The sequence below is a fragment of the Melanostigma gelatinosum genome (assembly GCF_949748355.1).
Source record: "Melanostigma gelatinosum genome assembly, chromosome: 24".
In the NCBI taxonomy this organism is placed as follows: domain Eukaryota; kingdom Metazoa; phylum Chordata; class Actinopteri; order Perciformes; family Zoarcidae; genus Melanostigma; species Melanostigma gelatinosum.
Genome location: NC_136657.1, coordinates 4289661 through 4311749, shown reverse-complemented (window position 1 = coordinate 4311749; position 22089 = coordinate 4289661). Strand labels below are relative to the sequence as shown.

At 45.0% G+C, this 22089-nt stretch overlaps 2 protein-coding genes across 5 annotated transcripts; one reads left to right on the top strand and one right to left on the bottom strand.

Moving 5' to 3' along the window:
- The first annotated feature begins 20 nt into the window (after positions 1 to 20).
- harbi1 (harbinger transposase derived 1) lies at positions 21 to 2019 on the top strand. Its single transcript, XM_079296379.1, has 7 exons — positions 21 to 58; positions 523 to 688; positions 785 to 987; positions 1089 to 1164; positions 1252 to 1459; positions 1537 to 1712; positions 1814 to 2019. Exons 2-7 carry the CDS (start codon positions 524 to 526, stop codon positions 2012 to 2014), a joined length of 1029 nt encoding a protein of 342 aa, XP_079152505.1. The 5' UTR covers positions 21 to 58; position 523; the 3' UTR covers positions 2015 to 2019.
- A 104-nt stretch (positions 2020 to 2123) lies between these two features.
- On the bottom strand, positions 2124 to 21760 carry creb3l1 (cAMP responsive element binding protein 3-like 1). Of its 4 annotated transcripts, none has more exons than XM_079296375.1 (13): positions 21489 to 21760; positions 14549 to 14684; positions 13826 to 13912; positions 9591 to 9745; positions 9416 to 9497; positions 8846 to 9054; positions 8383 to 8529; positions 8124 to 8182; positions 7172 to 7240; positions 5800 to 5902; positions 5545 to 5707; positions 4957 to 5122; positions 2124 to 4869 (listed from the first exon to the last, which is right to left on the bottom strand). In XM_079296375.1, the coding sequence occupies exons 1-13, from the start codon at positions 21597 to 21599 to the stop codon at positions 4824 to 4826; spliced, it is 1533 nt and encodes a 510-aa protein (XP_079152501.1). In that variant the 5' UTR covers positions 21600 to 21760; the 3' UTR covers positions 2124 to 4823. The 4 variants fall into 4 exon arrangements, with proteins under 4 accessions (XP_079152501.1, XP_079152502.1, XP_079152504.1 ...); XM_079296376.1 differs by having other exon boundaries at positions 8383 to 8520; XM_079296378.1 differs by lacking the exon at positions 21489 to 21760 and adding an exon at positions 19157 to 19286.
- Between the last annotated feature and the right edge of the window lie 329 nt (positions 21761 to 22089).

Below are 22089 nucleotides of genomic sequence, written 5' to 3'. Positions count from 1 at the left end.
GATTGGTGTTTCTGAGGTTTGTTTTGGTTGAACAAGCTGCATGACTTTTGTAATAAAGGTAAGGGCCCTTTCCATAACAATGCAAACAAAATCAATTATGCTTTAATTTTCATTTAACGTTACGGCTGTTCATCTGAGTGAGTGAGTAAAGTGGCCTCCACAGGTACGCATAGCTGAAATTAGGAAAGCTCAGATGATAGCTAGCTAGCTAGCTAGCTAGTTAGCGCCTTTGCTTCGTTTGATTCTGTACTAACTAAGGCTAACGTTAGCTTCAAAACATGTTAACAGGTTTTCCGTGATGTTAAGTTATAATCGTCCACAATTTTCCAGACAGCAAGGGCTTCATTGGCAATGTAATAAAATGAAACAAAATAAAACTGCTATCATCTCTATTATACTGTAGCTATGCATCACATTCATCAGGATTTGAAATGCATACGAACTTTACTCATATTGAGTAAAAACAAGATGCTTTCCATCATTGCAAATTATGTAATGATATAAATGTGTTTTTGCCCACAGCATGGCGATCCCTATAGCCATATTGGACTGTGATCTGCTCTTACATGGTCGAGGCCACAAGACCCTGGACCGCTTTGACCTGGGCTCTGTCCCAGACACTGTCCTCCTCTCGCAATTTGGCTTCCCCAGAGAGTTCATTCTGTATCTGGTGGAATTACTCCGAGAGGTTAGTATGTGCTCATCCTCAGTTTTTTAACAATCTCATCCAGTTATCTGCCCATTTAAATGTGTTTATGCATGTGGTTGTGTTTCTGTGCGTCAGGCCCTCTGCAGACGGACACAGCGGTCCAGAGCCATCAGTCCTGAGGTCCAGGTGTTGGCTGCTTTGGGCTTCTACACATCTGGCTCGTTCCAGACATCTATGGGAGACACTATAGGGATCAGCCAGGCGTCAATGTCAAGATGCGTGTCCAACGTGACCAGAGCCCTGGTGGAGAAAGCGCCCCAGTTCATCACGTTCAACAGGTGCGATACTATGCTGGATTATAGAGGCAGACAAAATATTAAAAACATTAAGAATAGGGAGACAAATTACAATAACAGCCATATTTGTGTTTCACATACAGAGATCCCTCCAGCACAGAGCAGTTTCAGCGGGTGGCAGGACTCCCAGGAGTACTGGGGGTGCTGGACTATGTTCAGGTTTACTATATTATACTTTATTAAAACTTTGGAACACTTTGTACACAAGTGACAGCCTGACCGATATTGTTTCCCCCTCATCTCCAGGTCACCATCAAAGCTCCCAACAGCGAAGACTCGTCATACGTGAACAAGAAGGGGTTTCACTCCGTGGGCTGTCAGCTGGTTTGTGATGCCAGAGGGTTGCTGCTCAGCGCAGAGACACACTGGCCTGGAGGTCTCAGAGACACGGATGTTCTCGAAAGATCTGCTCTCCGCAAACAGCTGCAGGACACAGAGGAGGGCTGGCTGCTGGGTGAGATGTGGATTTCAACATCACTTTTTAGTCTGAAAAGGTCCAGCGAAGGATTAAAGTCCTATTCTCTTTCCTAGGTGACCGTCGTTACCCTCTAAGGAAGTGGTTGATGACCCCGGTCGACTGCCCAGAGTCTCCTGCAGAGTTTCAATATAACCTGGCCCACACGGCTACACATGAGATAGTGGACAGAACCTTCAGAGCCATCCAGACCAGATTCAGATGTCTGGACGGCACCAAAGGATACCTACAGGTACTTTTCTATGCTAAACTAACCTCTCCCTGTGTACACAGAGCAGCATCGTACTGAGAGCAGTGTCATCCAGCTATCCTGTCTCCTCTCTTGTCCTGCAGTATTCTCCAGAGAGGAGTTCGTCCATCCTGCTGGCCTGCTGCGTGCTCCACAACGCCTCCCTGCAGTCTGGATTAGACGCCTGGACTCTGGAGAGAACCGACCCCCTGGAGCAGCCCGAGAGCCTCGAACAGAGACCCGAGGACCGCGACAGCCAGGCAGAGGACCTCCGAAAACAGCTAATACTCAAACACTTCAGCTGAACTGCTGGTCGAAAAGGAAACAAGACTAAATCAAGACTGGGGCCTTTTTTTTTTTGAAACAAATGACATAAAAGTCGCATTTGAAGCAAGAAAGTCCACAGACACAGTGTTGCTGATGCAGGTTTTTTATATTTTGCTCGTTTCTACTCTACTGACTACACTAAGATAACATAGTTGTATATGGAGGAACATGCAAGACGCTATACAACAAACCAAGACAACATTAAACCCAAACACATTTGAAATAACTGGAATCGCTGGAGAGCGCTTGATTACTTCTCCTCAAACATTTTCACGAAGCGGTACGAATAATCAAGCACTCCCTGGTGCTTTACAACTATTTGAACTGTGTGCAGCTGCTGTGTTGTCAAAGTTTCTTTACAAGTGGAAAAAGTCACCCTCCCTCTATTTGTACCCCCCGCCCCCCCATTTACATATCCTTTCCCCGAAAAAACAATTTTCTTTCCCAAGTGCTTCCACAGGTTAAAATCTTGGACTATGTCACAATACAAAACCAAGGCCCTTATTTACAACAACTGCACATTAGGTCGTCACTATTTATGTACACCGGTGCTTTAAGACTGTTGTCTGTGCAACGGGCTGCAGTCACATGATGTTTCTTGTGTACAAACACAGTATGAGGGACACAAAATGAAATGGGTACAGAGATGAAGAACAAAAACTGTTGTTAATTGCAATGATAAAAAAAAAAAAAGGATTTCTGAGTATTTCATAATTGTGATTATGTCCTCAATGAGTTGGACGGGGACGGTGGAATGCCTGTTTTCATAGCTTTACATTTGAAGGAATACCATGACATTTAATAGTCACATTTCTTTCACATTTTCAGAATAGTGGTGAAGAAAGACTTTCTGTAAATGTCCCGATGTTCCTTCAGATTGTGGCGATAACAAAGCTAGTGGTGTTTTAGTTCCTGGAATGTATCAGTCACCTGATTGGCTTCATCAATATATACACACTTTCTACAAACAGGAATAAATACAACATACACCGCTGTCGCATGAGCATCTGCGTTTGAGACGTTTCCTCCGCTGCTTCGTTTTGAGTATGAATTTATGACAGGGAAATATCTACATGAGGGGCAAATGTCAAATGTTTTCATTTCAAATTCTGCCGTTTATATGCGATGAATTTCGGTGGCTAAAAATGAGTTTAATTGTACACGCTAACGGCGTTTTTTTTAATTCACGAGGGAACAAAAAAAGTAGCTTTTCACGCGACAGCAGTGAAACAAACACTGTATTACAGTTAAAAGACACAAACAGATCATGTCAAAGTTTTACACTCCATGAAACAGCATGTCAACTACACACCATCATGTAAAACTTCATCCTAAAGGCCAAAACACAACATACAATTCCTTTTTTTTTCTTGCATAAAATAAATATGCTCTTTTTTTTGATGCTCTGAATATATTATAAGTTGTATTTTTTTTTTTTTTTGTAAACATTATTTAGAAAAACATAACAAGACAACACACTTTAAAAACACGTTCAGTATTTCTTTTTTTTTTGTTGCATAAATTAAATATGCTCTTTTTTTGATGCTGCAAATATATTACATATACAATTTTTAATCCCATAAAAATACTTTTATGTCATGTTTCCTAACCTCTGTCAGGACCCCTTTAACAGTCCCTTGGTGTGAAGATATTTCCCAAATGATGCTGGATTTGGACTTCAGAGATGAATTTAAAAAGTGGACAAATATAACGTACTATATGGTTTGCCAGCCATGTGAAATAAAGTATTTCCCCCCACATAAATCCTGCACATTGATCCAGTTTATGATTATTTAAAAGTAAACGGGATGTAATCTAGTTCGAGTTACGTTTCCAGGTTTGTAGCTGCGTGTGTGGGCTTTAGCTTTCAGGCCAAGTTGGTCATATTTCTAAAGTGGAAGGCACTTTTAAAATGGCACAGCCTCCTTCTAAAAGGACGTGTTCATTTCCATGATTTAGCTTTGCAACATGTTAGTAGCAACACATGTTGCGTTCATTATGTGCTGTTACTGACGATTCTTCCATTAGTTGATTGACAGAAAAGGAATCAAGAAAAAACTCTAGTTCCAGCTTCTCTAATGTGAGGATAAACTGATTGATCACAAAAATAACCAAACGAATCGTTAGTTGCAGCCCTTTGTGGTGTGTGACTGGTTAAAAAAAAAAAAAAAAGAGCGCCTTGGAAGTCAAATACATCACATAAACTCCCACAGTGGTCTGTCAAGTATCCATTTATATGTATTTATGTTCATGAGTTCTCAACAGGTGCATCATTCTGTGTATCGCACAACATTAAGACCACATTTCACATAAAGCAAAAAGGATGTTTCTTCAGGTCTGTCATGACAAGATGAGATAAAACTCTTTTCACATGATCACAGCTTCAGTGGCTCATATCGGCCGTCTTTTTGGCGAACGGTCGCACTAGTTTGTGGTGATATTTTCTATATTATCATATTTAAGCCCCTCTGTTTAATGTATCTAAAATATTCTTCACGACTTTTTTGAATTAAGTATGAACAGATACCATATTTGAATGCATAAAAGTTGGAATTTCAAGAAGATGGTCTCTTTAAAATCAAGTCTATTCAGGTGTAGCAGAGTCCGTTTACGTGAAGCGCCGCGTGTGGTGCAGGCAGAATACCGACTGTGGAGGACTGAAGGAGGTCCCGTGTCGCACTCGAAGGGGTGATGGTGGACTGAGATTCTGGTCCAGTTTGGCAGAGGAATCTGGAGGTTTCGGGCTTTTTAAAGGGGGTTCGAGGTTAGAAGTCATGGGAGGAGTCGTCAGGCTGTGTCGTAAACCTCGGAGACTCCTTCTGGTTTTGTTTCTCTGAGGAGAGAAGAGAGGCACTCTGTTAATATTGAGAGGACAACAGTTCTTTGACACAAAGAGATCAAACACATATATATGTTCTACCTCCGGTCTGACTCGGGCCCAGCTGTCTGGTTGCTGCTGTCAGCGTCAGCTGCGTATCGGCTTGTCTGGATGTGGCCGTCGGACTCTAGCCGCCCCTCTTCTGATGTCACTAAACTCTCCTCCAATGGAGCCTCTTCGTTGTAGAAGAGCAGGCTGCGGGAACGGACTGTGACACAAACATATTCATCATTCTCATGTCATTTTTAGATCGCAATAAACTCGGAGGCCTCTACGGGCCACTAGCAGGGAAGTACCCGTGTCCTTGTTAAGACGAAACCTGTGGGATCTTTATCCACCTTCCTGCTTCATGTGCTTTTATTTTGGAGTCATATTATTTGCCGTAGAACAAATATACAAAAACACAACGTTGGACTTTAAGATCAAGTTTCTTTTATAAAACACGGCCTTTGTTATTAATCCTATCCTCTATCTACAAGTACTAAAGTTCATTCTCATTGTCTTGGGGTTGCTGAAAGGCATTATGGGAAATGTATGACACTGCAAACTAAAGGAAAGGTTATGGGTGCATTCAAAACATTTGAATTCATTCCTATAATGGTGTTGAATGATCGGTATTTGTAGACCCACCCTGACTGGTGGTGTAGAGGTCCGCCGTCGGAAGTGGAGGGGAGGAGGAAGGATGGGAGGAAGAGGAGGAGGAGGACAAAGAGGAGGTGTGAGTGAGGAAGGAGAGAGGGGAGACGCAAGGAGAGAAGGAGCCCAGCACCAGGACGAAACACACGGCCACCATCTGCACACAGAGAGGAGCAAAACACTTCGTGAGCAATCACCAACATCAGAACAAACACAGATTCAGAGGTTAACGGAGTCAACAACATTTACCATGAGGCATGTCCCTGTTTGAGTGGAGGCCATTTTACAAGAGCGGGGGATCATCTTTCCTGAAACCAACGACTGCAGCTTCTGGAGCTGCTGAAGGAGAGACCTAGAGAGACAGAGAGATGCGTTGACGAGTGAGGAAGGCAGGCAGAGGAAAGTTCTTTCCCCTGAATTGAGCCTCGCCTCGAGGAAGCCACCTGATATTTCCCGAAGCCCCTGCAGCTCATTTCTCTCTTTGTGTGCTTTAAAGTCAACTTCATCCACTTGATTTGCTGTTGCGGCGCCAATGAGCCAGCGTGAGTAAAGAGAACAGCGGAGCTGGACGGACTGCACCAGTGAAACCAGTCGAATGACGTCTACCAGTGGGATCTGGAGAGCAGGGTTCTGATGGTATGAGCTGCGAGGACCCTCTCTCACCACTAAGCGGAGACAGAGGCCCAGACTGTGAAGCGGCCGGTCAGCAAAGTCAGTCAGTCGTTTAATACGTTCGACTCGAAACCAGACAACAAACTCACTCAGGACCTCTGAGGTGAAGCCACAGAGATTAACCGCTGAAGTTACAACGCTTCCAAAGCTCATGCAGGTTGACTCGGTGATGTCATCACAGTCAATCCATGAATGTGTTTTTTATTTTTTTTAAAGGAGCTAGGCCAGCAGTTTCCCCCTGCTTCCAGTGTTTGTGCTAAGCTAGGCACATTTCAAGTTCCTATCAATGTGACTCTGGGAGATAAAGTCCACAATGCAAGGCTTTTTAATACATATGTAACACCACATGGAGGTGGGCTTTATTTTTGTGCAACAAATGATACACTTCTGCATGGAGAACAAACCGACCACTAATAACGGCATTTGAGGAGCTTAAATAAAAAAAAACTCATTTTAGTTTCAGCCCTGCACATATTCTGGACTTTATGTGAGAGTGAGCGAGCTGACTCATGTTCCCCAGTTTGCACCAACTCATTGTTCCTCTGTGTGTGTGTGTGTGTGTGTGTGTGTGGTGGGGCGGGGCGGGGGGGGGGGTTGCCTTCCATGATGAAAGCTACTGTTAACTTTGAGCTGTAATGACAGGCTCAGGCTGCCACAGACAGACAGACATAGAGACAGACCCCCCCCCCCCCAACCCCTCCCCCACAGCCCTCTTCGCCACCACACCCACACCCACCCACCCGCTCCTGGATAATAGCAGATTGGTTTCATGTTGTCGTAATAACAGAGGAGCAGGGTGAGTCTACACTTTGCTTATGGAGCAGACAAATTTATGTTTAGACTCTCCGAGCAACACGCTGCATAAGAACTGTAGAAGTACACCGACAGGACAGCACTAATGTCAGCCGGTGCGTGTGTGTGTGTGTGTGTGTGTGTGTGTGAGCCTCACCTGTTGGCGGTCTCCAGGTTTTCTACTTTTATCCACAGGTCGCTGTTTTCTGACGTGTAGCTGTCCACCCTGACACACACACACACACACACACACACAAAAGGACAGATTTTTGTCAGATTTAACATTTTAACGCACACATTTACTGAATTCATTGTGGCAGTTCAATTCCCCTATCGATCCTATTTTGCACGCAGGTGAATCTGCAGGACGTCCTCTCCCTCCTGCTCGTCCGATATCTAATATCGGCGAAACGTCTCCTTAATCGTAAACTCCGTCCCTCGTAATCCTCCTGACCTCCACCTTTACGTTTGGTCTGAACACGGCTCATTCATACACATTCCTTTCAGCGAGTCGTCCTGCTGGTTTCCGCTCTGCAGAGATCCTCCAATAATCCTGTCCTCGTGTCCAAAAAGAAAACATGAAGACAAAGAAAGAGGACGATTCCTCCCCCTACTCTGATGGGATTAGTCGGACATTGTGTCACCACCTGTATGAACCTCTGTGGGTGCTTTCTGCTCAGAAATAAGCAAGCCCACATTTTCACCTCCCCTTCCCGCTCCCCTGTCAGCGAATCTGCCCCATGTGTTCAGCAGGTTACTGGAGTCCTGCCACAGCACATATATATATATATATATATATATATATAAAGGCCTGTGGTTAGATTCAGCTCAGGGTGGTGAAGCCTCACTGGCCAACACTTCTGCTTCCTGGACCAAATGCAACACGCTTAAACACATTGTATTTAACATTGTTCTGAGTCGATGACAAAAAATCCTGCTTCACTGAAAAACTCTGAAGATAAACGATGCGTACACAACAGCTGATAGACTGTCGTAGAGTTTCTATTTGACTTTAATGAGGGGTTCGGAAATCGCAAAAAGTCCGCCAGATATAAAGGTAAACCAAAAAGGAGTGGAAACACGGGGACAAAGGTTTTCCAAAGGCTTACTTTTTCTCCAGACATTCCACGTACTCTTTCTTCTTCCTCCGACTCTCCTGAGCGGAGATCTGGGTAGAGAAACGGAAAAAATATCAGCGAGGCTGCTCAGTCTGTGAGACGATTTCTATTCTGCAAACCTTCCCTCATTGCTACACACCCACGTGTGCTCAGATGGATTTGCCGCCTCAATAAATGCTTTTGTTTGTTCATCAATTATGTTTCTCTTGTCCAGAAAAGACTCAAAGCGTCACAAAGGTGCGGCGTTTACCTTGTTCTTAATCTTCCGTCGGACCCTCTTCAGCGCCTTCTCTTCGCTCTTAGTGAGAGGAAGTTTGTTCGGTACCGGGTAGCCCTCAGCGACCAGGGTCCTCTTCTCTTCTTCGGTCAGCAAGAGGGGTCCTGAACCCTGCAGCTTCTGCACCATCAAACAAAGCACTTCATCGATATAGTTACAACCGTTATCAACATTGACGATTTGGTCGCGCACAGTGGCATTCAAACAAATGTGAGAAAATCTGCTGAATCAGACAAATGGGCCCCATCGTGTGAGCAGACTATCAGACTGATTTAACCTCATGATGACAGCTGGTTGACACACCAAAACACAGCCACTACATTGCATTTGCACTTAGTTCATTCAACAATTAGTTGTGAATCTGTGAGGTACAAATAATGAATAAAAAGAGCTAAAAGTTGAGCTTAAAGATGAGCAGTTGTGCTCTTTCACTCACATGTGGCGCAGTGAGGAGAGGTGAGGAAGAGATGGCTGTGGAAGAGGAGGAGGAGGAGGAGGAAGAGGAGGAGGCTCGACCTCCTGGCCTCTGTTGTGGCTGAGGGGAAGACGGCGGCAGAGCGAGGTGCGGCGAGGACGGAGGGAGGGAGCCGTCGCTGTCGCCGTGGTTACTGCTGGGCGGGGTGGGCGGGAGCTGGAGAGCGTCGTCTGAAAGGAGACGAGGGAGGTCAACGGGTGCTTCTACGATGAACTCCCTTTGCTTTGACCACTGAATCACTGTGCTGATGCAGGGAATAGGTCCACTAACAGCTCCAAATGTATTGGTTCATTCTGAAATCTCAAACATTGTACAGATGAAGAGAGTTTCTGTCCTCATGCATGAGAAGACAAGTTCAGGGGTATAAAAACCCACAGATTACTTTTTAGTTTCCTTTATAACATGTTGCTTTGTGGGGATTGGATACTTTTGTGTCACTTCCTGGCTTGACCTGTGGTACCACTGTACCATATGTGTGTGTGTGTGTGTGTGTGTGTGTGTGTGTGTGTGTGTGTGTGTGTGTGTGTGTACCGGTGGGCAGGCTGAGGTACTGTCCAATCTCTCCGGGTTCGTTTTTGATGGCGACCGGCTTCCCGCTGTCTTGACTGGGCTCCTGCAGAAACACAAAAGCTGCCGATGAAACGTCGCTTTTGAAAAAAAATCGACAACGGCATCATTCGGATCGTTTCGCCGGGTGGATGCTCACCGTGCGTTTCCATGGCGACCCTCTGTGTGGGGGGGCAGCGCTTAATATGAGAGGCGGGCCTTCGAGAGGCTGAGGATCTAACCTTTGACCCACATCCGGCTCCTCCTGTTTCACCAAGATGGCCGACAGGTCCTGACTGAAGCTCCATTCAAACTCTGAGGGGGGGGGGGGGAAACAAAATCAAACTTATCAAACTTTTCCAAAGAGCAGAATAAACTTGCAGGACCTTCAGGGAGGTCTTCCAATGGGACGTAACCGGTGGCTTATAAATCACACTTTCAAAGAGCTTCCCCAAAACATTTGAACGCTTCCTGACAGAACTGGTTATTACAGGCTGCCGGACGACGTCGCTCTGGCAACTGCGGTGCATAATTTGTCTCCAGCGAGTGAGTTTTCTACCCTGAAATAAAAGATGGGCTGAACCAACAACTAACTCGTCTTCGGCGTCCCTCCTGAGAAGAGAAACGGCCTTTTAAACACTGCAGAAAATACACGTAAGCGACCCAACAATGAGGACGGAGTGCAATTTTAAAAGGAGGTGCCCCAAAACACAATGAGGACATTTATAAGAGCATCTCACAGCGACTGCATTGTTTAGTCTGCTGTGAGCTGCAGGAAGTATTTTAAGGGCGTAAATGCCTCAGCGGGGCTGCAGGAAAACTAGTCACAAGCACTCCTGGTATATTTGGGGTTCATGCTGACTTTTCCTCAAAAAAGGTCCAGAGCAGCATTCTGCCAATTTTAAAGGTGAAGATCAGTTTACTTATCATGAGTAATACTCCGCTTGAGTTTGGGCATTGTCGTCCACTCAAAAAGAGTTTATACTGATGATGGGTCGACCAGATGTGAATATTGAATGTATGCTTTCAATTCAGGGCCCTTTCAAAGGTGAGCTGATTATGCTGCAAAGTGACCTCATCAGGAAGAAGTCCACAAAAACAGTCGATATCAAACATTTCTCACTTAATATTGAAAAGGAATCAGACATTTTTAGAGCTGATTAGTGACAAGAAAAGAGCTACAGGTAGAGAGGGAGGCGTGTGAGTCAGCATTTTTTAAGCACCAGGACAGAGGAGACACTTTGATGTTTGCCACAACACACACACAACCAAAAAGAGCTCCCATGGTGTATGGAAAGAGAGCAGTAGCAGTTTAACAAGACGGGTGCTGCTCCTGTGTGTGTGTGTGTGTGTGTGTGTGTGTGTGTGTGTGTGTGTGTGCGCGCTGGGAGGGAACGTCATTTTAATCGCCTCCTGGTTTCCTAGCAACATGTCTGCTGGTAAAATGCTATGAAGTTTACAAGCCGAGTGTGCTGGGTGGAAGCAGAGGGAGGTGTGTGTGTGTGTGTGTGTGTGTGTGTGTGAGAGAGAGCGAGAGCTTCGTCCCGTCATCACTACAACGGGGATCAGCTGCATCATCGCAATCTTCTCATTAGCCCATTAGAGAAGGTGCTGTCTGTGTTGTTTCTTTAAGCTCAGTTCCTGGATCAGTGCATGAGTGGACGGTGATTTGTTTGGTCCGAGCGACGTCGGCTGCCGTCTCCAAAACGTCTGGTTCCGTCCGATCAACAGTCCACAACTCAAATATACAAAACAGGAGAAAAGCAGCAAATCCTCACATATGAGCAGGAATAGGAAATTGGAATTGAATAGACATGCAGTGCAACTCTTTCCGCAGACCTCCAATATGTCCTTCCTGATTACATATTCAAATAAATTGGGAGTAAAATGTGCACTCGGTTTCGGGGTGGATCCATCGTTTACGTATATATTTCCCAAATGCTCTCTGTAAGCGAGACCCTCAGAGGCTTCTCCTCATGAGGCCGTCCCTGCTGCTTAGTCTGGGCCTCGTTAAGCCCGCTGCCCTTGTTAAGCCAGGGCTTGATTGGCCGCCCTCGACCACCATCTTTTCATGAATACCAGAAGCTGCTGGCCAATGCATAGGGAGGTTGTGCAGGGATTCAAAAGAATACATGAAGTTCTCTTTTCTTTGTGTCTTTTCCCCCGTGTAAGTAAACGTAAAAGATGCCGTGGATGAAAGTAACAGAGTCAAACCTGATCCGCTCCTCTCTCTACTTTATGGGATCTCTTTGGATGCTGCTAGTAAAAGACCTATGAGGCAAGTAAAGCCAGGTAAGAAATCCTATGGTGGAGTAATGGCTAATGACCAAAGGCTCCTGGCAGTCACAGGGGGGCTGACGCCGGAGAGGTGGCAACTGCGTTTGATCACAGTGGGACGGCAGGATTATTACAACAATAGATTGGAGCGACGCAGTAGGAGCTGCAGTAAAAAAAAAAAACATGCAGCTTCTCCTCGAGAGCAACGAGAACTAAGACCACAGGCTGAGAGGGGAAAGGGGAAAAGTTAAAAAGTTGCTAGCGAGTTGACGGCCATGAATCCCACCAAGCAACACGCTTAAAAAGGGCTGAAGATGATGTGAAAACGCCGACTGCTTCTCCAAACGTACTAACGGTGTGACACAACAACTATACTTCCAATACTTCCAACTCCAACCTCAGAAAATGCCGCCATGAAGACGATAGCGCGTGACTGGATAAACCCCCTCAGCTGCAGCAGTCTTGTCAAAATACGCCTCGTGCCAAAAAAAAAGAAAAAAAAGAAAAGTCAACTGACAGTCCAGCTGTTTCACAAGAAAAGACGTGATCAAAGCAGAGTGCTGAATCGGAAAATGAAAACCACGCCGTTCCAAATGTGGAGTTCTACATCCTCAAATCAGAGAGCAAGAGCGGCATTCAACAGGTGCAACCCTATGGAGACCTTATGGTGCTTCAAACCTCGACATATACCAGCACGCTGCACATCTGTTCTGTATCAATCAGCAGTTACAAATCAAATAAGAATAAGTCAGTATATCTTCCAACTTGTCTTTAAAACTTTGAACCTTAAATCCCCCTCCCTCAAGTGTGAAATAAAACATGTTAGTGCATATATATATATATATATATATATATATATATATATATATATATATATATATATATATATATTCATATATGCAGAGCATATATATGGATGCACCAAAGCAGAGATGTAACATTGGTGGAAAGAAAGTATCCCAAAGGTTTTTAGCCAGGCTTTGTGTGTTCATTTTGGATTAAGTTCAATATCAAATATCCGCAGCAACACATGGAGGCAATGAACGAGAAACTATTGAAATATATAAACTACCTTGAAATCAAAGCTGTCGAAATGTTTTGTTTCATGAGGTCATATATTATGTTGATGGTTCGTGGTTTAATATGTCGTCCTGTTTGCTTTGGCGTGAGCGTCACTTTACATTCTAACTGCAGCCTATACGTTCGCTTTGATTCTAATCCGATCGATTCAGTCCGCCGTCATTCCATTCTCTCGAAAGAGCAAAATGTGATCCGTTTGAATGTTGTCGCTCACAGCATTTAAGTGGAAACATAAAAGTCGTTTTGAGATGTGAGGTCGACTTTTTTTCTTTTGGTCTTCTGGAAATCCGTGTAATCTGATATCCACACCAATGAAGCAGCGGATTTAATTGGATTAAGGGGAAAAAGGAGAAGGAGAGAGCTAGAAAACAGAAGTAAGCGAGTGAGAAAGACATCGACAGGAAGAAGAGAGAGAGAGAGAGAGTTAACCTGACAAAAGAGAGAGTTTCCGCTGGCTCCGGCTAAAGCTGCAGACTCAAAACCATATGCTTGTCATAGCGTTGTGTGAGTCCATGTGCGCGTGTGAGTGTGTGTGTGTGTGTTAGGTGGGCAGGGCTTCGCTGGAGGAAAGCTGCTCAGACAGGGATCCTGACGCTCAGACAGCAGGATCCCTGGGACAAATGGAGAACAGACAGCATGCAGACAGTGGGACAGACAGGTGGAGACACAGACACAGGTGGAGATAATGAGGCGGATGAGTCTGAAAGCAACACAGAAACGTGCAGGATTCATATACTGTGCCGCAGTAGACACTGGTCTCTACAAGGACCTCTTCCATTAAAGATAATAGATATGGATTAAGCCCATCATCACACATATTATATGTCAGACAGCGGTTTCAGCCAATCAGGGTGTATACCATTTGACAGACGGGGGTCAAACTGCATGTTAAGCATGACATCATGCAGCCACTGAGCCAAGACGATAAGGAACCAGACTCAACATCAGCAGCAGAGTTTTGATTGGCTGTGCGCTCTTCTCTAAATCGTTAGAAACGAAGATAAGATTGTTTTTTTTTTAAGGAATAGGACGACCTACCAGACTCATGGTCCATTTTGATTGACAGGGCTGGGCTCTGGGGGGCGGAGTCTTCGCTGAAAGAGTAGCTGTGTTCTGCTTGAATATCTGTGAGGTTCAAAAGCCCTTTTTTCAGACATGGAACACGTAACATTGCTGTGCTCATCAAGCTGTTAAATGAGCGGCGGGTATTCCTCATCCAGGTGTCTGTCACACACGCTAGAAAATTTAAATATCGCCTGAAAATCATGTTTTTTATCCCCGTCTCCAATCATTTTGTTAAAGACACTGATTTGTTGTCGTGCTGCATGCCGATTGGTCGGACAACAGTTTCAGACCCATCGCCTGTGAGGTGAGGGGTAGATGGTTGAGAAACAGGAGTTTTGGAAGTCACAGACTTTGGCAACAGAAACCGGCTCTCACATGGTGGAATTCATCCTCTATCGGGAAGACTGAGCCGCAGTTTTAGCTTTTTGAATCAAACTAAATAATGAAATTGGGTTGTTCTTGTTCCACTCAGACGTTGGCTGCTGAGTGGAACAACTGGCTGCTGCACTGCTGGAGGCTATCGGGGGAAACAAGGGCATCCAAATGTAACGATTAGTGTTGTTGTTTGGGCCTAAAAGCGCAGTGGTTTGGGACTGGAAAGGGTTCCACCAACCGACATGTACCTGCTGCGAGAGATTGAAAGTGGCGTGTATGTACATTCTTTTCATGACCCGTCACAATAAAAGAGGAGCTGACCTGGGCTGCTGTCCTCTATGTCCATGTGTAACGGCGAAGGTCTGTCTGCCAGAAGGGGCCGCTCTAATAGATGGTCGTCAAAAAAACTGCTGAATAATTCACTGCTGAAGTCGTCCATCTGGTCACCTGAGAAAGGCTGGAGAACGTGGAGAGAAACATGGAGACATTCTATTCAGTCAAATTACGGTTTTCCAAAGGATGAGGTTTTACCTTTATGGGAGAAACCAATAAATCATCGACTCTATACATGACACACTTAGCATATGTGGCTTCTGCAAGACTGATGACTGTTAATCAACTCCTTCGATTCAACCTCAGACTATCTGTCCGAGTCCAGACAACCCAGTGCTGATGGCATGACGAGTCATTCAATGGGAAACAGCATTGATAGATTCATCCTCAGTCTGGATGAGATGAGTCACTGAGCTGAGAGATGAGGCTCTGGGAGCCTGGGACAGCATGGTGCTCTCAATTCACCGGTTTTAACACAGATACAAACACACACCCACACACAATATGAGTCACCCTGTTCTTGAGCAACCACACACACACACACACACAGATGGGTTGGAACCAATTGAATACGCAAGTAAACTCTGCTTGGAAGCGTCTCAGGCAGACACAGCATGAACAAAAAGAGGTTTACATGTTGTATTCCTGGAAATTAACTTCAACTCTTCTCCAAAAAAAACTGCCAGAAGTGTCGCAGCGGATGAAATCCAGTCCAGTAGCAACAACAAAGACACGACGGATCATAAATACGGAGCTGAATTCAATGTTTTGGGATCAACGATGGAGGAATTAAAGGTTTTTTGGACCTCTTTGCACGCTACCTACCAAGCATCTTAAATAAAACATCATAATGTTACGTGTAGACTTGATCAGGCCAAGAAGGCAAATGGTTTTAAACATCCTGGTGCGGAGCTCAGTCAGCAATTTGATTGATTTGGCTTCATGACGCTATTACAAGCTTCAATGCTGCTATTAATGTCCATCACTGCAGCATAAATGAGTAGAGTGAGGAAGAGGAGGGAGGGATGAAAGTCGAGCAGCTTTACGCTGTGGGTATGAGTCATGGGAATCACCATTGATGTGTGTAAGTTCTGCAATATTCTTTAAATAGTATTCTAACAAGTCAACAAGCCACATTCACACCTTCACACGCGTGTTATCTCAGTGTGTGTGTGTGTGTGTTTAGGAGGTCAAGCGTGTCTGTGGTGAAACTCTGGGGCACATGCAGCTGTCTCGTGAAAGCATGTGGAGTCAGCAGACACATGCAGATGGTAGATACAGACGGTGGGCAGAATAACTGAAGCGCACGGCGACACATGACAGAGAGCGCTGCTGACGTTTGGACTTTTTCTAATTCTCTCACCGGATTCAGTTTGGAATCGTCGACGCGGGAGACAAACTGAATAAAGATGACCGCGTGTGTTCGCGAACCGGCCTCGACGCAGTCGCAGCGTGAGCATTTGTCACAGGAGTTCGCGCCGACAGCGAAGTCGAGGACAGAGCTCAGACAAGCCGCTGCTCGACAAAGAGCGCGCGCCGTCATCCTGCATACCCACTCACCTCCAGCACACCTGGAGCCTGCGATACAGCTCTCACACACGACTAGCACAGCCCTGCTCCAGGCTAATCTCTTTCTTATCCATCACCTGGCATGAGGAACACGTGCCCGCGGCAGATGTTCTTCTTACACCCGACATGTTCAACTCTTCCGGCTGATAAGATCTCCTCCTCTCAGGCATGTACAGGCTGTTTCATTGATTCAATTGAACTCTCCCTCCCTCGCTCCTGTTTTTTTGAGCCCCTCAAGGCTCGATTTAGTTCATAAAAACGATTAAAAATAGCATCAATTATCAGAGAAATCACAAGCGAAAAAGGGAGGAAACAGAATTGTTGCTGAGGCTGTCGCAGCCTCATCGTGTATGCAGATAATACCAAATGATTTCCTCCCAACAGTGGATTGATGGGAGAAAAGGTCAACACTGAATGGACCAGTGAATTCAGCGCTGATGCTAACCGGCATCACACCTGCACCGCATCAGTGGTAAATGTCATGTTATGTTGAAACACACACACACACACGCACACACACACAACAGAAGCTGTTATTGTTGCTGTATGGACAGGAAGCTGCATGTGTTTAAGACGAGCTGGTGAAGGAACAGCTGCAGCCGGTGCGACCAGAGGAACGGAGGGTCAGGACCTTTCATTACCTTGGACCCTCTCTGCTGGGAAACAAAGAATCACATTAGGGGAGGAACACACTGTTAAGAAGCCGCTTTTTTTGTTTTTTTAAAAGCTTATTTCAGTGGTGCTGTGTCATTAGCAGGGGGTGGGGGGGATAGGGGCCGAGATTGCGAACCACACGGAGAAAGACAGACGCAAAAGGAGTAATTATAAAAGCAGAGAGCAACTCCATTGTGCCTGTAATTAACAGTGTTGCCTCAACATCTCTCTCCTATCCTTTCATCTGGATGCCTCACTGGTTCAGGTGAAAATCACCAACATTGGTCTGCATGTGAAGAATGAAGGAAAGCACAGTGGGGGGGGGGGGGGGGGGGGTGAACTGGACTGAGAGTGAGGCCAAAAGATTTGATGTAATTATGGCATGAAAAATGCAGTTGAAACCATCGTAAATTCCTGAGAACATCATGTAAAGGCCAAAGGGGAAATACACTGTAAAAGCTCTTTTTTTTTTTTTTTTTAAGTCATGTCGTCTCAGAGGCAGACTTCACGTGCCAACTGTAGTGGCTCTGGTTCTGTTTGTTCCAGTTGTTAATATATCGTGGTTTGTGTTGCTGTTAGTGTACTTGCAGGTACTATGACTGCACCCTGACACATCTTGCGCCAGGCTGCAGGAAACGCTCCGTCATGTTCGACAGACTTCCTCTCAACATGAATTCACTTTCCCACAGTTAGTACATTTTGCTGCATCACTACTGTCTACTGCTACTACTCCATCACAGACAGATGCTTCCTAAAAGATCCCCGTACATACAATCATACAAAATGTTACAGGAAATGATCAGATAATCAAGCGGCAAATAGTTGGATTATCGCTCATTTGTCATGACTTTCCTTGTTCCAGCATCTTAAAAGTGAAGATTTGATGCTTTTTCTCGTCAAAGATGATTGCAAATTGAGTATCTTTGGGTTCTGTTCGGTTAGTCGGGCAGTGGGGAAATGATTACACGCATTTTTCACAATTTCTTTAACATGTTATATATGAATTTAAAAAAAGGATTTAGGCTATGCAAAAGCACTGGTGTAATCTTTTAATTGAATCCATTGGCAGATGTTTGAACTGCTTTTAAACAGTGGCGGGCAGTGCATTTTATACCTGGGCCTTCTGTGCTGTGAGCTACGGTTATTTGCTTCTATTGGTGTAATAATACACGTATTCGTATTAAACCGTTTGGTACGAGGCTTACGAACCGAACTATACGTTTGAATAATACTCGTGCATTTGGAAAATGCAGAAGCTTAAATTGAGGGAAATATCATGTTTTCGGTGGACTGGGTTCAGTGAAAGATCACTGCAGACCCCTCACACCCTGGACACAAGCTGTTCCAACTCCTCCCCTCTGGTAGGCGCTACAGAGCTCTGAACGTTCGGCTTTCCCAACGTTCCCAACGTTCCGAACGTTGGGAACGTTGGGAACGTTGGGAATGTTCGGAACGCCGGGAACGTCCGGAACGCCGGGAACGCCGGGAACGTCCGGAACGCCGGGAACGCCGAACGTTGGGAACGCCAGCCCCAGCTGTTTTTTGTTATTGTACCGGGTTCAAAACGTTCGGCGTTCCCAATGTTCGGCGTCCTCAGGTTAGCATAGCATAGCATAGAGAAATAGGGGCTGAATCTTTGTTGTTATTAAATTATGAAATTATAAAACAGCTATAACTTTGTGATTCTGTTTAGGCCAGCAGAGAAGGCTTAGCTGGCCCTGACGGCCCACCACTGCTTTTAAATGAGACATTTAGAAGTCAATAAAAGACGACATGGCTGGTTGAGGACGGAGACTTTTTGCAGTGTAAAATGAAATCGTGAGAGACCTGAAAAACATCGTGTCATTATCCTCTAACAGTGGCTGCCACAGATAAGAAAATGGCACTGTTCTCTGTACTGTATTTGGCTTCATGTGGTGGTGTGTGGCTGCAGCGGCTTGGCTGTGCTTGGCTTCACTTGAAACCGAGAGAGGAGCCGAGGTTACTGTGTGTGTGTGTGTGTGTGTGTGTGTGTGGAGATCTCAAGTGAACTCAGCTACAGTTCATCTCAGTAAAAACAGTAGAAGAGTATTTTTCCTTCACACAGACATACTGCTGCATGCCTGCTCACATTCCATCAGGCAGCTCGGCGGCCAATCGGCAAAGAGCATGCAAATGAGATGGGCGTGTCCTTTTTTAAAAGCTGGAGTACAGGGTCTGAATGGAGAGTAGAATAGAATAGAATAGAAAGGGGAGAACAGTGGGAATAGAACACGGAATGTAGAGATAAAGCATAACAAGAAGAGGACAGAAAGTCCAAATGTTGTATTTTTTTCTCCAGATGTGTTTTTCTACAAACATAAAATAGAGAAGAATCAAATAGAATAGACTGACCTCACTTTGTACGTGTGTGTCTGTTGATACAAATCTTTACATTGCAAAAAAATATTCAATATGCAATTATAGAAAACAGAAATTGAGGAATCATCCCATTTCAGAAGCCGGAAACCGGAGAGTGTTGCTGCATAACAAATCACATCTGTCAATCATCCAGTCGTGTTAAAATAATTTGTTTCAGCTCCATCATGACAGTAATAAATCAGCACATCCATTTTTGGAGGCTGTGTATTTGTCCACACAGTTTCATCAACATGTTTTCCAATTGGCCCTCAGATGTGATCCGCAGAAACTCCTCAAAGCAGACGGTTAATTAAAGGTCAATGTCGTGGTCACGGCGTGACTTTACGATCCCAAAAAAACCTCCCCAGTTCAAATAAATGATGAATGCATCACGAGAATCATGGTTCGGGGAGCTCTGCTAACCCATGCACGGCCCTCGATGGCTCAGTGAACACGGTGCACAGCTCTAACTGCAGCCAAGGGATACTCACCTGTAATAGGAATTGACAGAAGGAATTAATAGAAGTGACTTTGTGCTACATTCTGCTCTTTTTACAATATGAAATGTGCTTTATAGCATCTTTCTGCTCCTTGTTTTGGTTTTCAGGCTCACAACTTTACTCTTTTGGTGCACGCTCTATCGTTACCGTCACTTCTAGATCGCCCAGTACTAGCATCAACGACGGAAAGGGGGTCTCATCAGCACCTGTCCATCCAACACAACTGCAGATTATAGATTAAGGAGAGATTAAAATATGTAGAAGCATGGCATGTTGCATTACAACTAATCCGCCATCCTGAGTGGTACAGCCCAGCCTATAGTGGCTTCACAGCGGAGTGGACTACTTTATTTAGAACAGGAACGGCGGGGGTTTAAACCACGAGCAGACTGCCGGGCTGACTCACTGACTAGAATAGAGGTCTGCTTAAAAAGAAAAATATGCTGTTTAAAAAAAGAAAGAAAAGAGGGACACGGAGTGGAAAAAGAGACGACTAGTGGAACAGAAACAAAGTACTTTCTGTTGATATCGTGCTATTTATCATTAAGCGAATCATTCCACCAATTAAAAGTGCAAAGCATGGCGTGCACAGAGGGCAAGGCAGTGTACTTTTGGCATTTGGTGGCCGGAGGTGCACCGCACACATGCAGAACACTTGGAAACCGGGTGGAGAGGAGGAGGAACACATTGTCATACGTTAGTGCCAACGCTCTCGTTACAATTAGATTAGACTGCGTCTATATGCAGCAGTGCAGGCTCAGCTCTACCACACAGTATGTTAAAGACGCAATGGCTCAGGTGCCTCAGGAGATGACACATGCAACAGGTGGTTTTAGAGAGGACTTGTAATTGTCCTCAGGTTCTTATTGCGACAGTGAGAACTGTGTGTGTGTGCGGATGTTTCAATGCAACACTGATTATTTTGCAGCAGCATTGAGCTGGTGGGACAAGATTTCATTAAAGTATCCACTGTAGCTAATGGCACGCATGGTTGCAATTTGACAGTGAATAACTGTCTCGGATGCACTTTATCGGAGTAATCTGAGTTCAGTTAACTCAGAGAAGTCAGTGTTGACTAGAAGTTTGACATTTAATGCCGCTCGCAAGTTCCCAGAGGCCATGAAGGCATCTTTCAATGTCTTGAAAAACACAAAAAATAACACTGACTTAATTTCTCATAACACTGGGAGAGTTAATTGAGAACTAATGAAGACCAATATAGCCAATGAATGTACTGTGCACTTGTCAATCAACAGTCTCTCTCTTACACACACACACACACACACACACACACACACACACACACACACACACACACACACACACCAGCTGTGCTCAAGCCAGATTCTGTCCAGTCTCACTCTCTCTCACACACACACACACACACACACACACACACACACACACACACACACACACACACACACACCATATTAATTGTCAGGTCTGCAGCTGAGGACTGTAACAACTGCCCAATGCACACACGCACACGCACACACACACACGCACACACACACACAAGTTAACCAGTAACTCGGCAGCCTGTGTCGGTGTTCCCAGTCACACATACTGGTCTGCACAATTACAGTAAACACACACACGCACGCACGTACGCAGCAGGTTACGAGCCCCGGATGTCAGTCAGGATCTTAATAACCGCACCGCCCTCCTGAGGTCCGGCTCCGGGCGGAACAGGCAGCAGAGGTGCGTTTGATTTAAGGCACCTGAGACACTGGCAGCTGACTTCCAGCAGAAGAAGAAACAGCCCCGTGTGGGTTACATATATGAAAATAAAGACTGTGGGTTTAAATGCAGCACGAACTCACCACATTCGTGAGGAAATCTCCTTCGCTGAGTTCCTCCAGGTCCAACAGGTTGGTGCCGCCGGCCGGGTAGAGTTTCTCTGCCGCCAAACTGTCTAAGATAGACTCCATCATGACTGTCAGTGTGTCTGTCTGCAGCTCACTGGACGGACGCTCAGCAGCTATCTGGACTGCTCGCAAAATCCTAAATTCAACTCATTCAAAATGTGGCAATGTCGAAAATTCACATGCTTCTGCTGCTGCTGCGGAGACGTTGCTATCCATCCAGCTGTGTGCGGCTCTCTCGCGCTCTCTCTCTCGCTCTCTCGCGCTCTCTCTCTCTCCCAATGAATATTCAGTGAAGCCCCGCCCCGTGGTGTCAAATCACGCACACGCCCAAAACACAAACAAAAATATTCATTTTATGTCAAATACTATCTTTCCAAAAACTTTTAATGTATCATAAGTTGCGAAAATGATGCTATATAATTAAGTACAATGTGTATGTGCGTCTACTTGAGTCTTTTATGGAACTTACTGTAATACTTCTCATAAAAGATATTGTATTTTTTATTTTGATTGAAATGCAGCACCAACTACAGCCAATACGTTTAATTTCTGATAT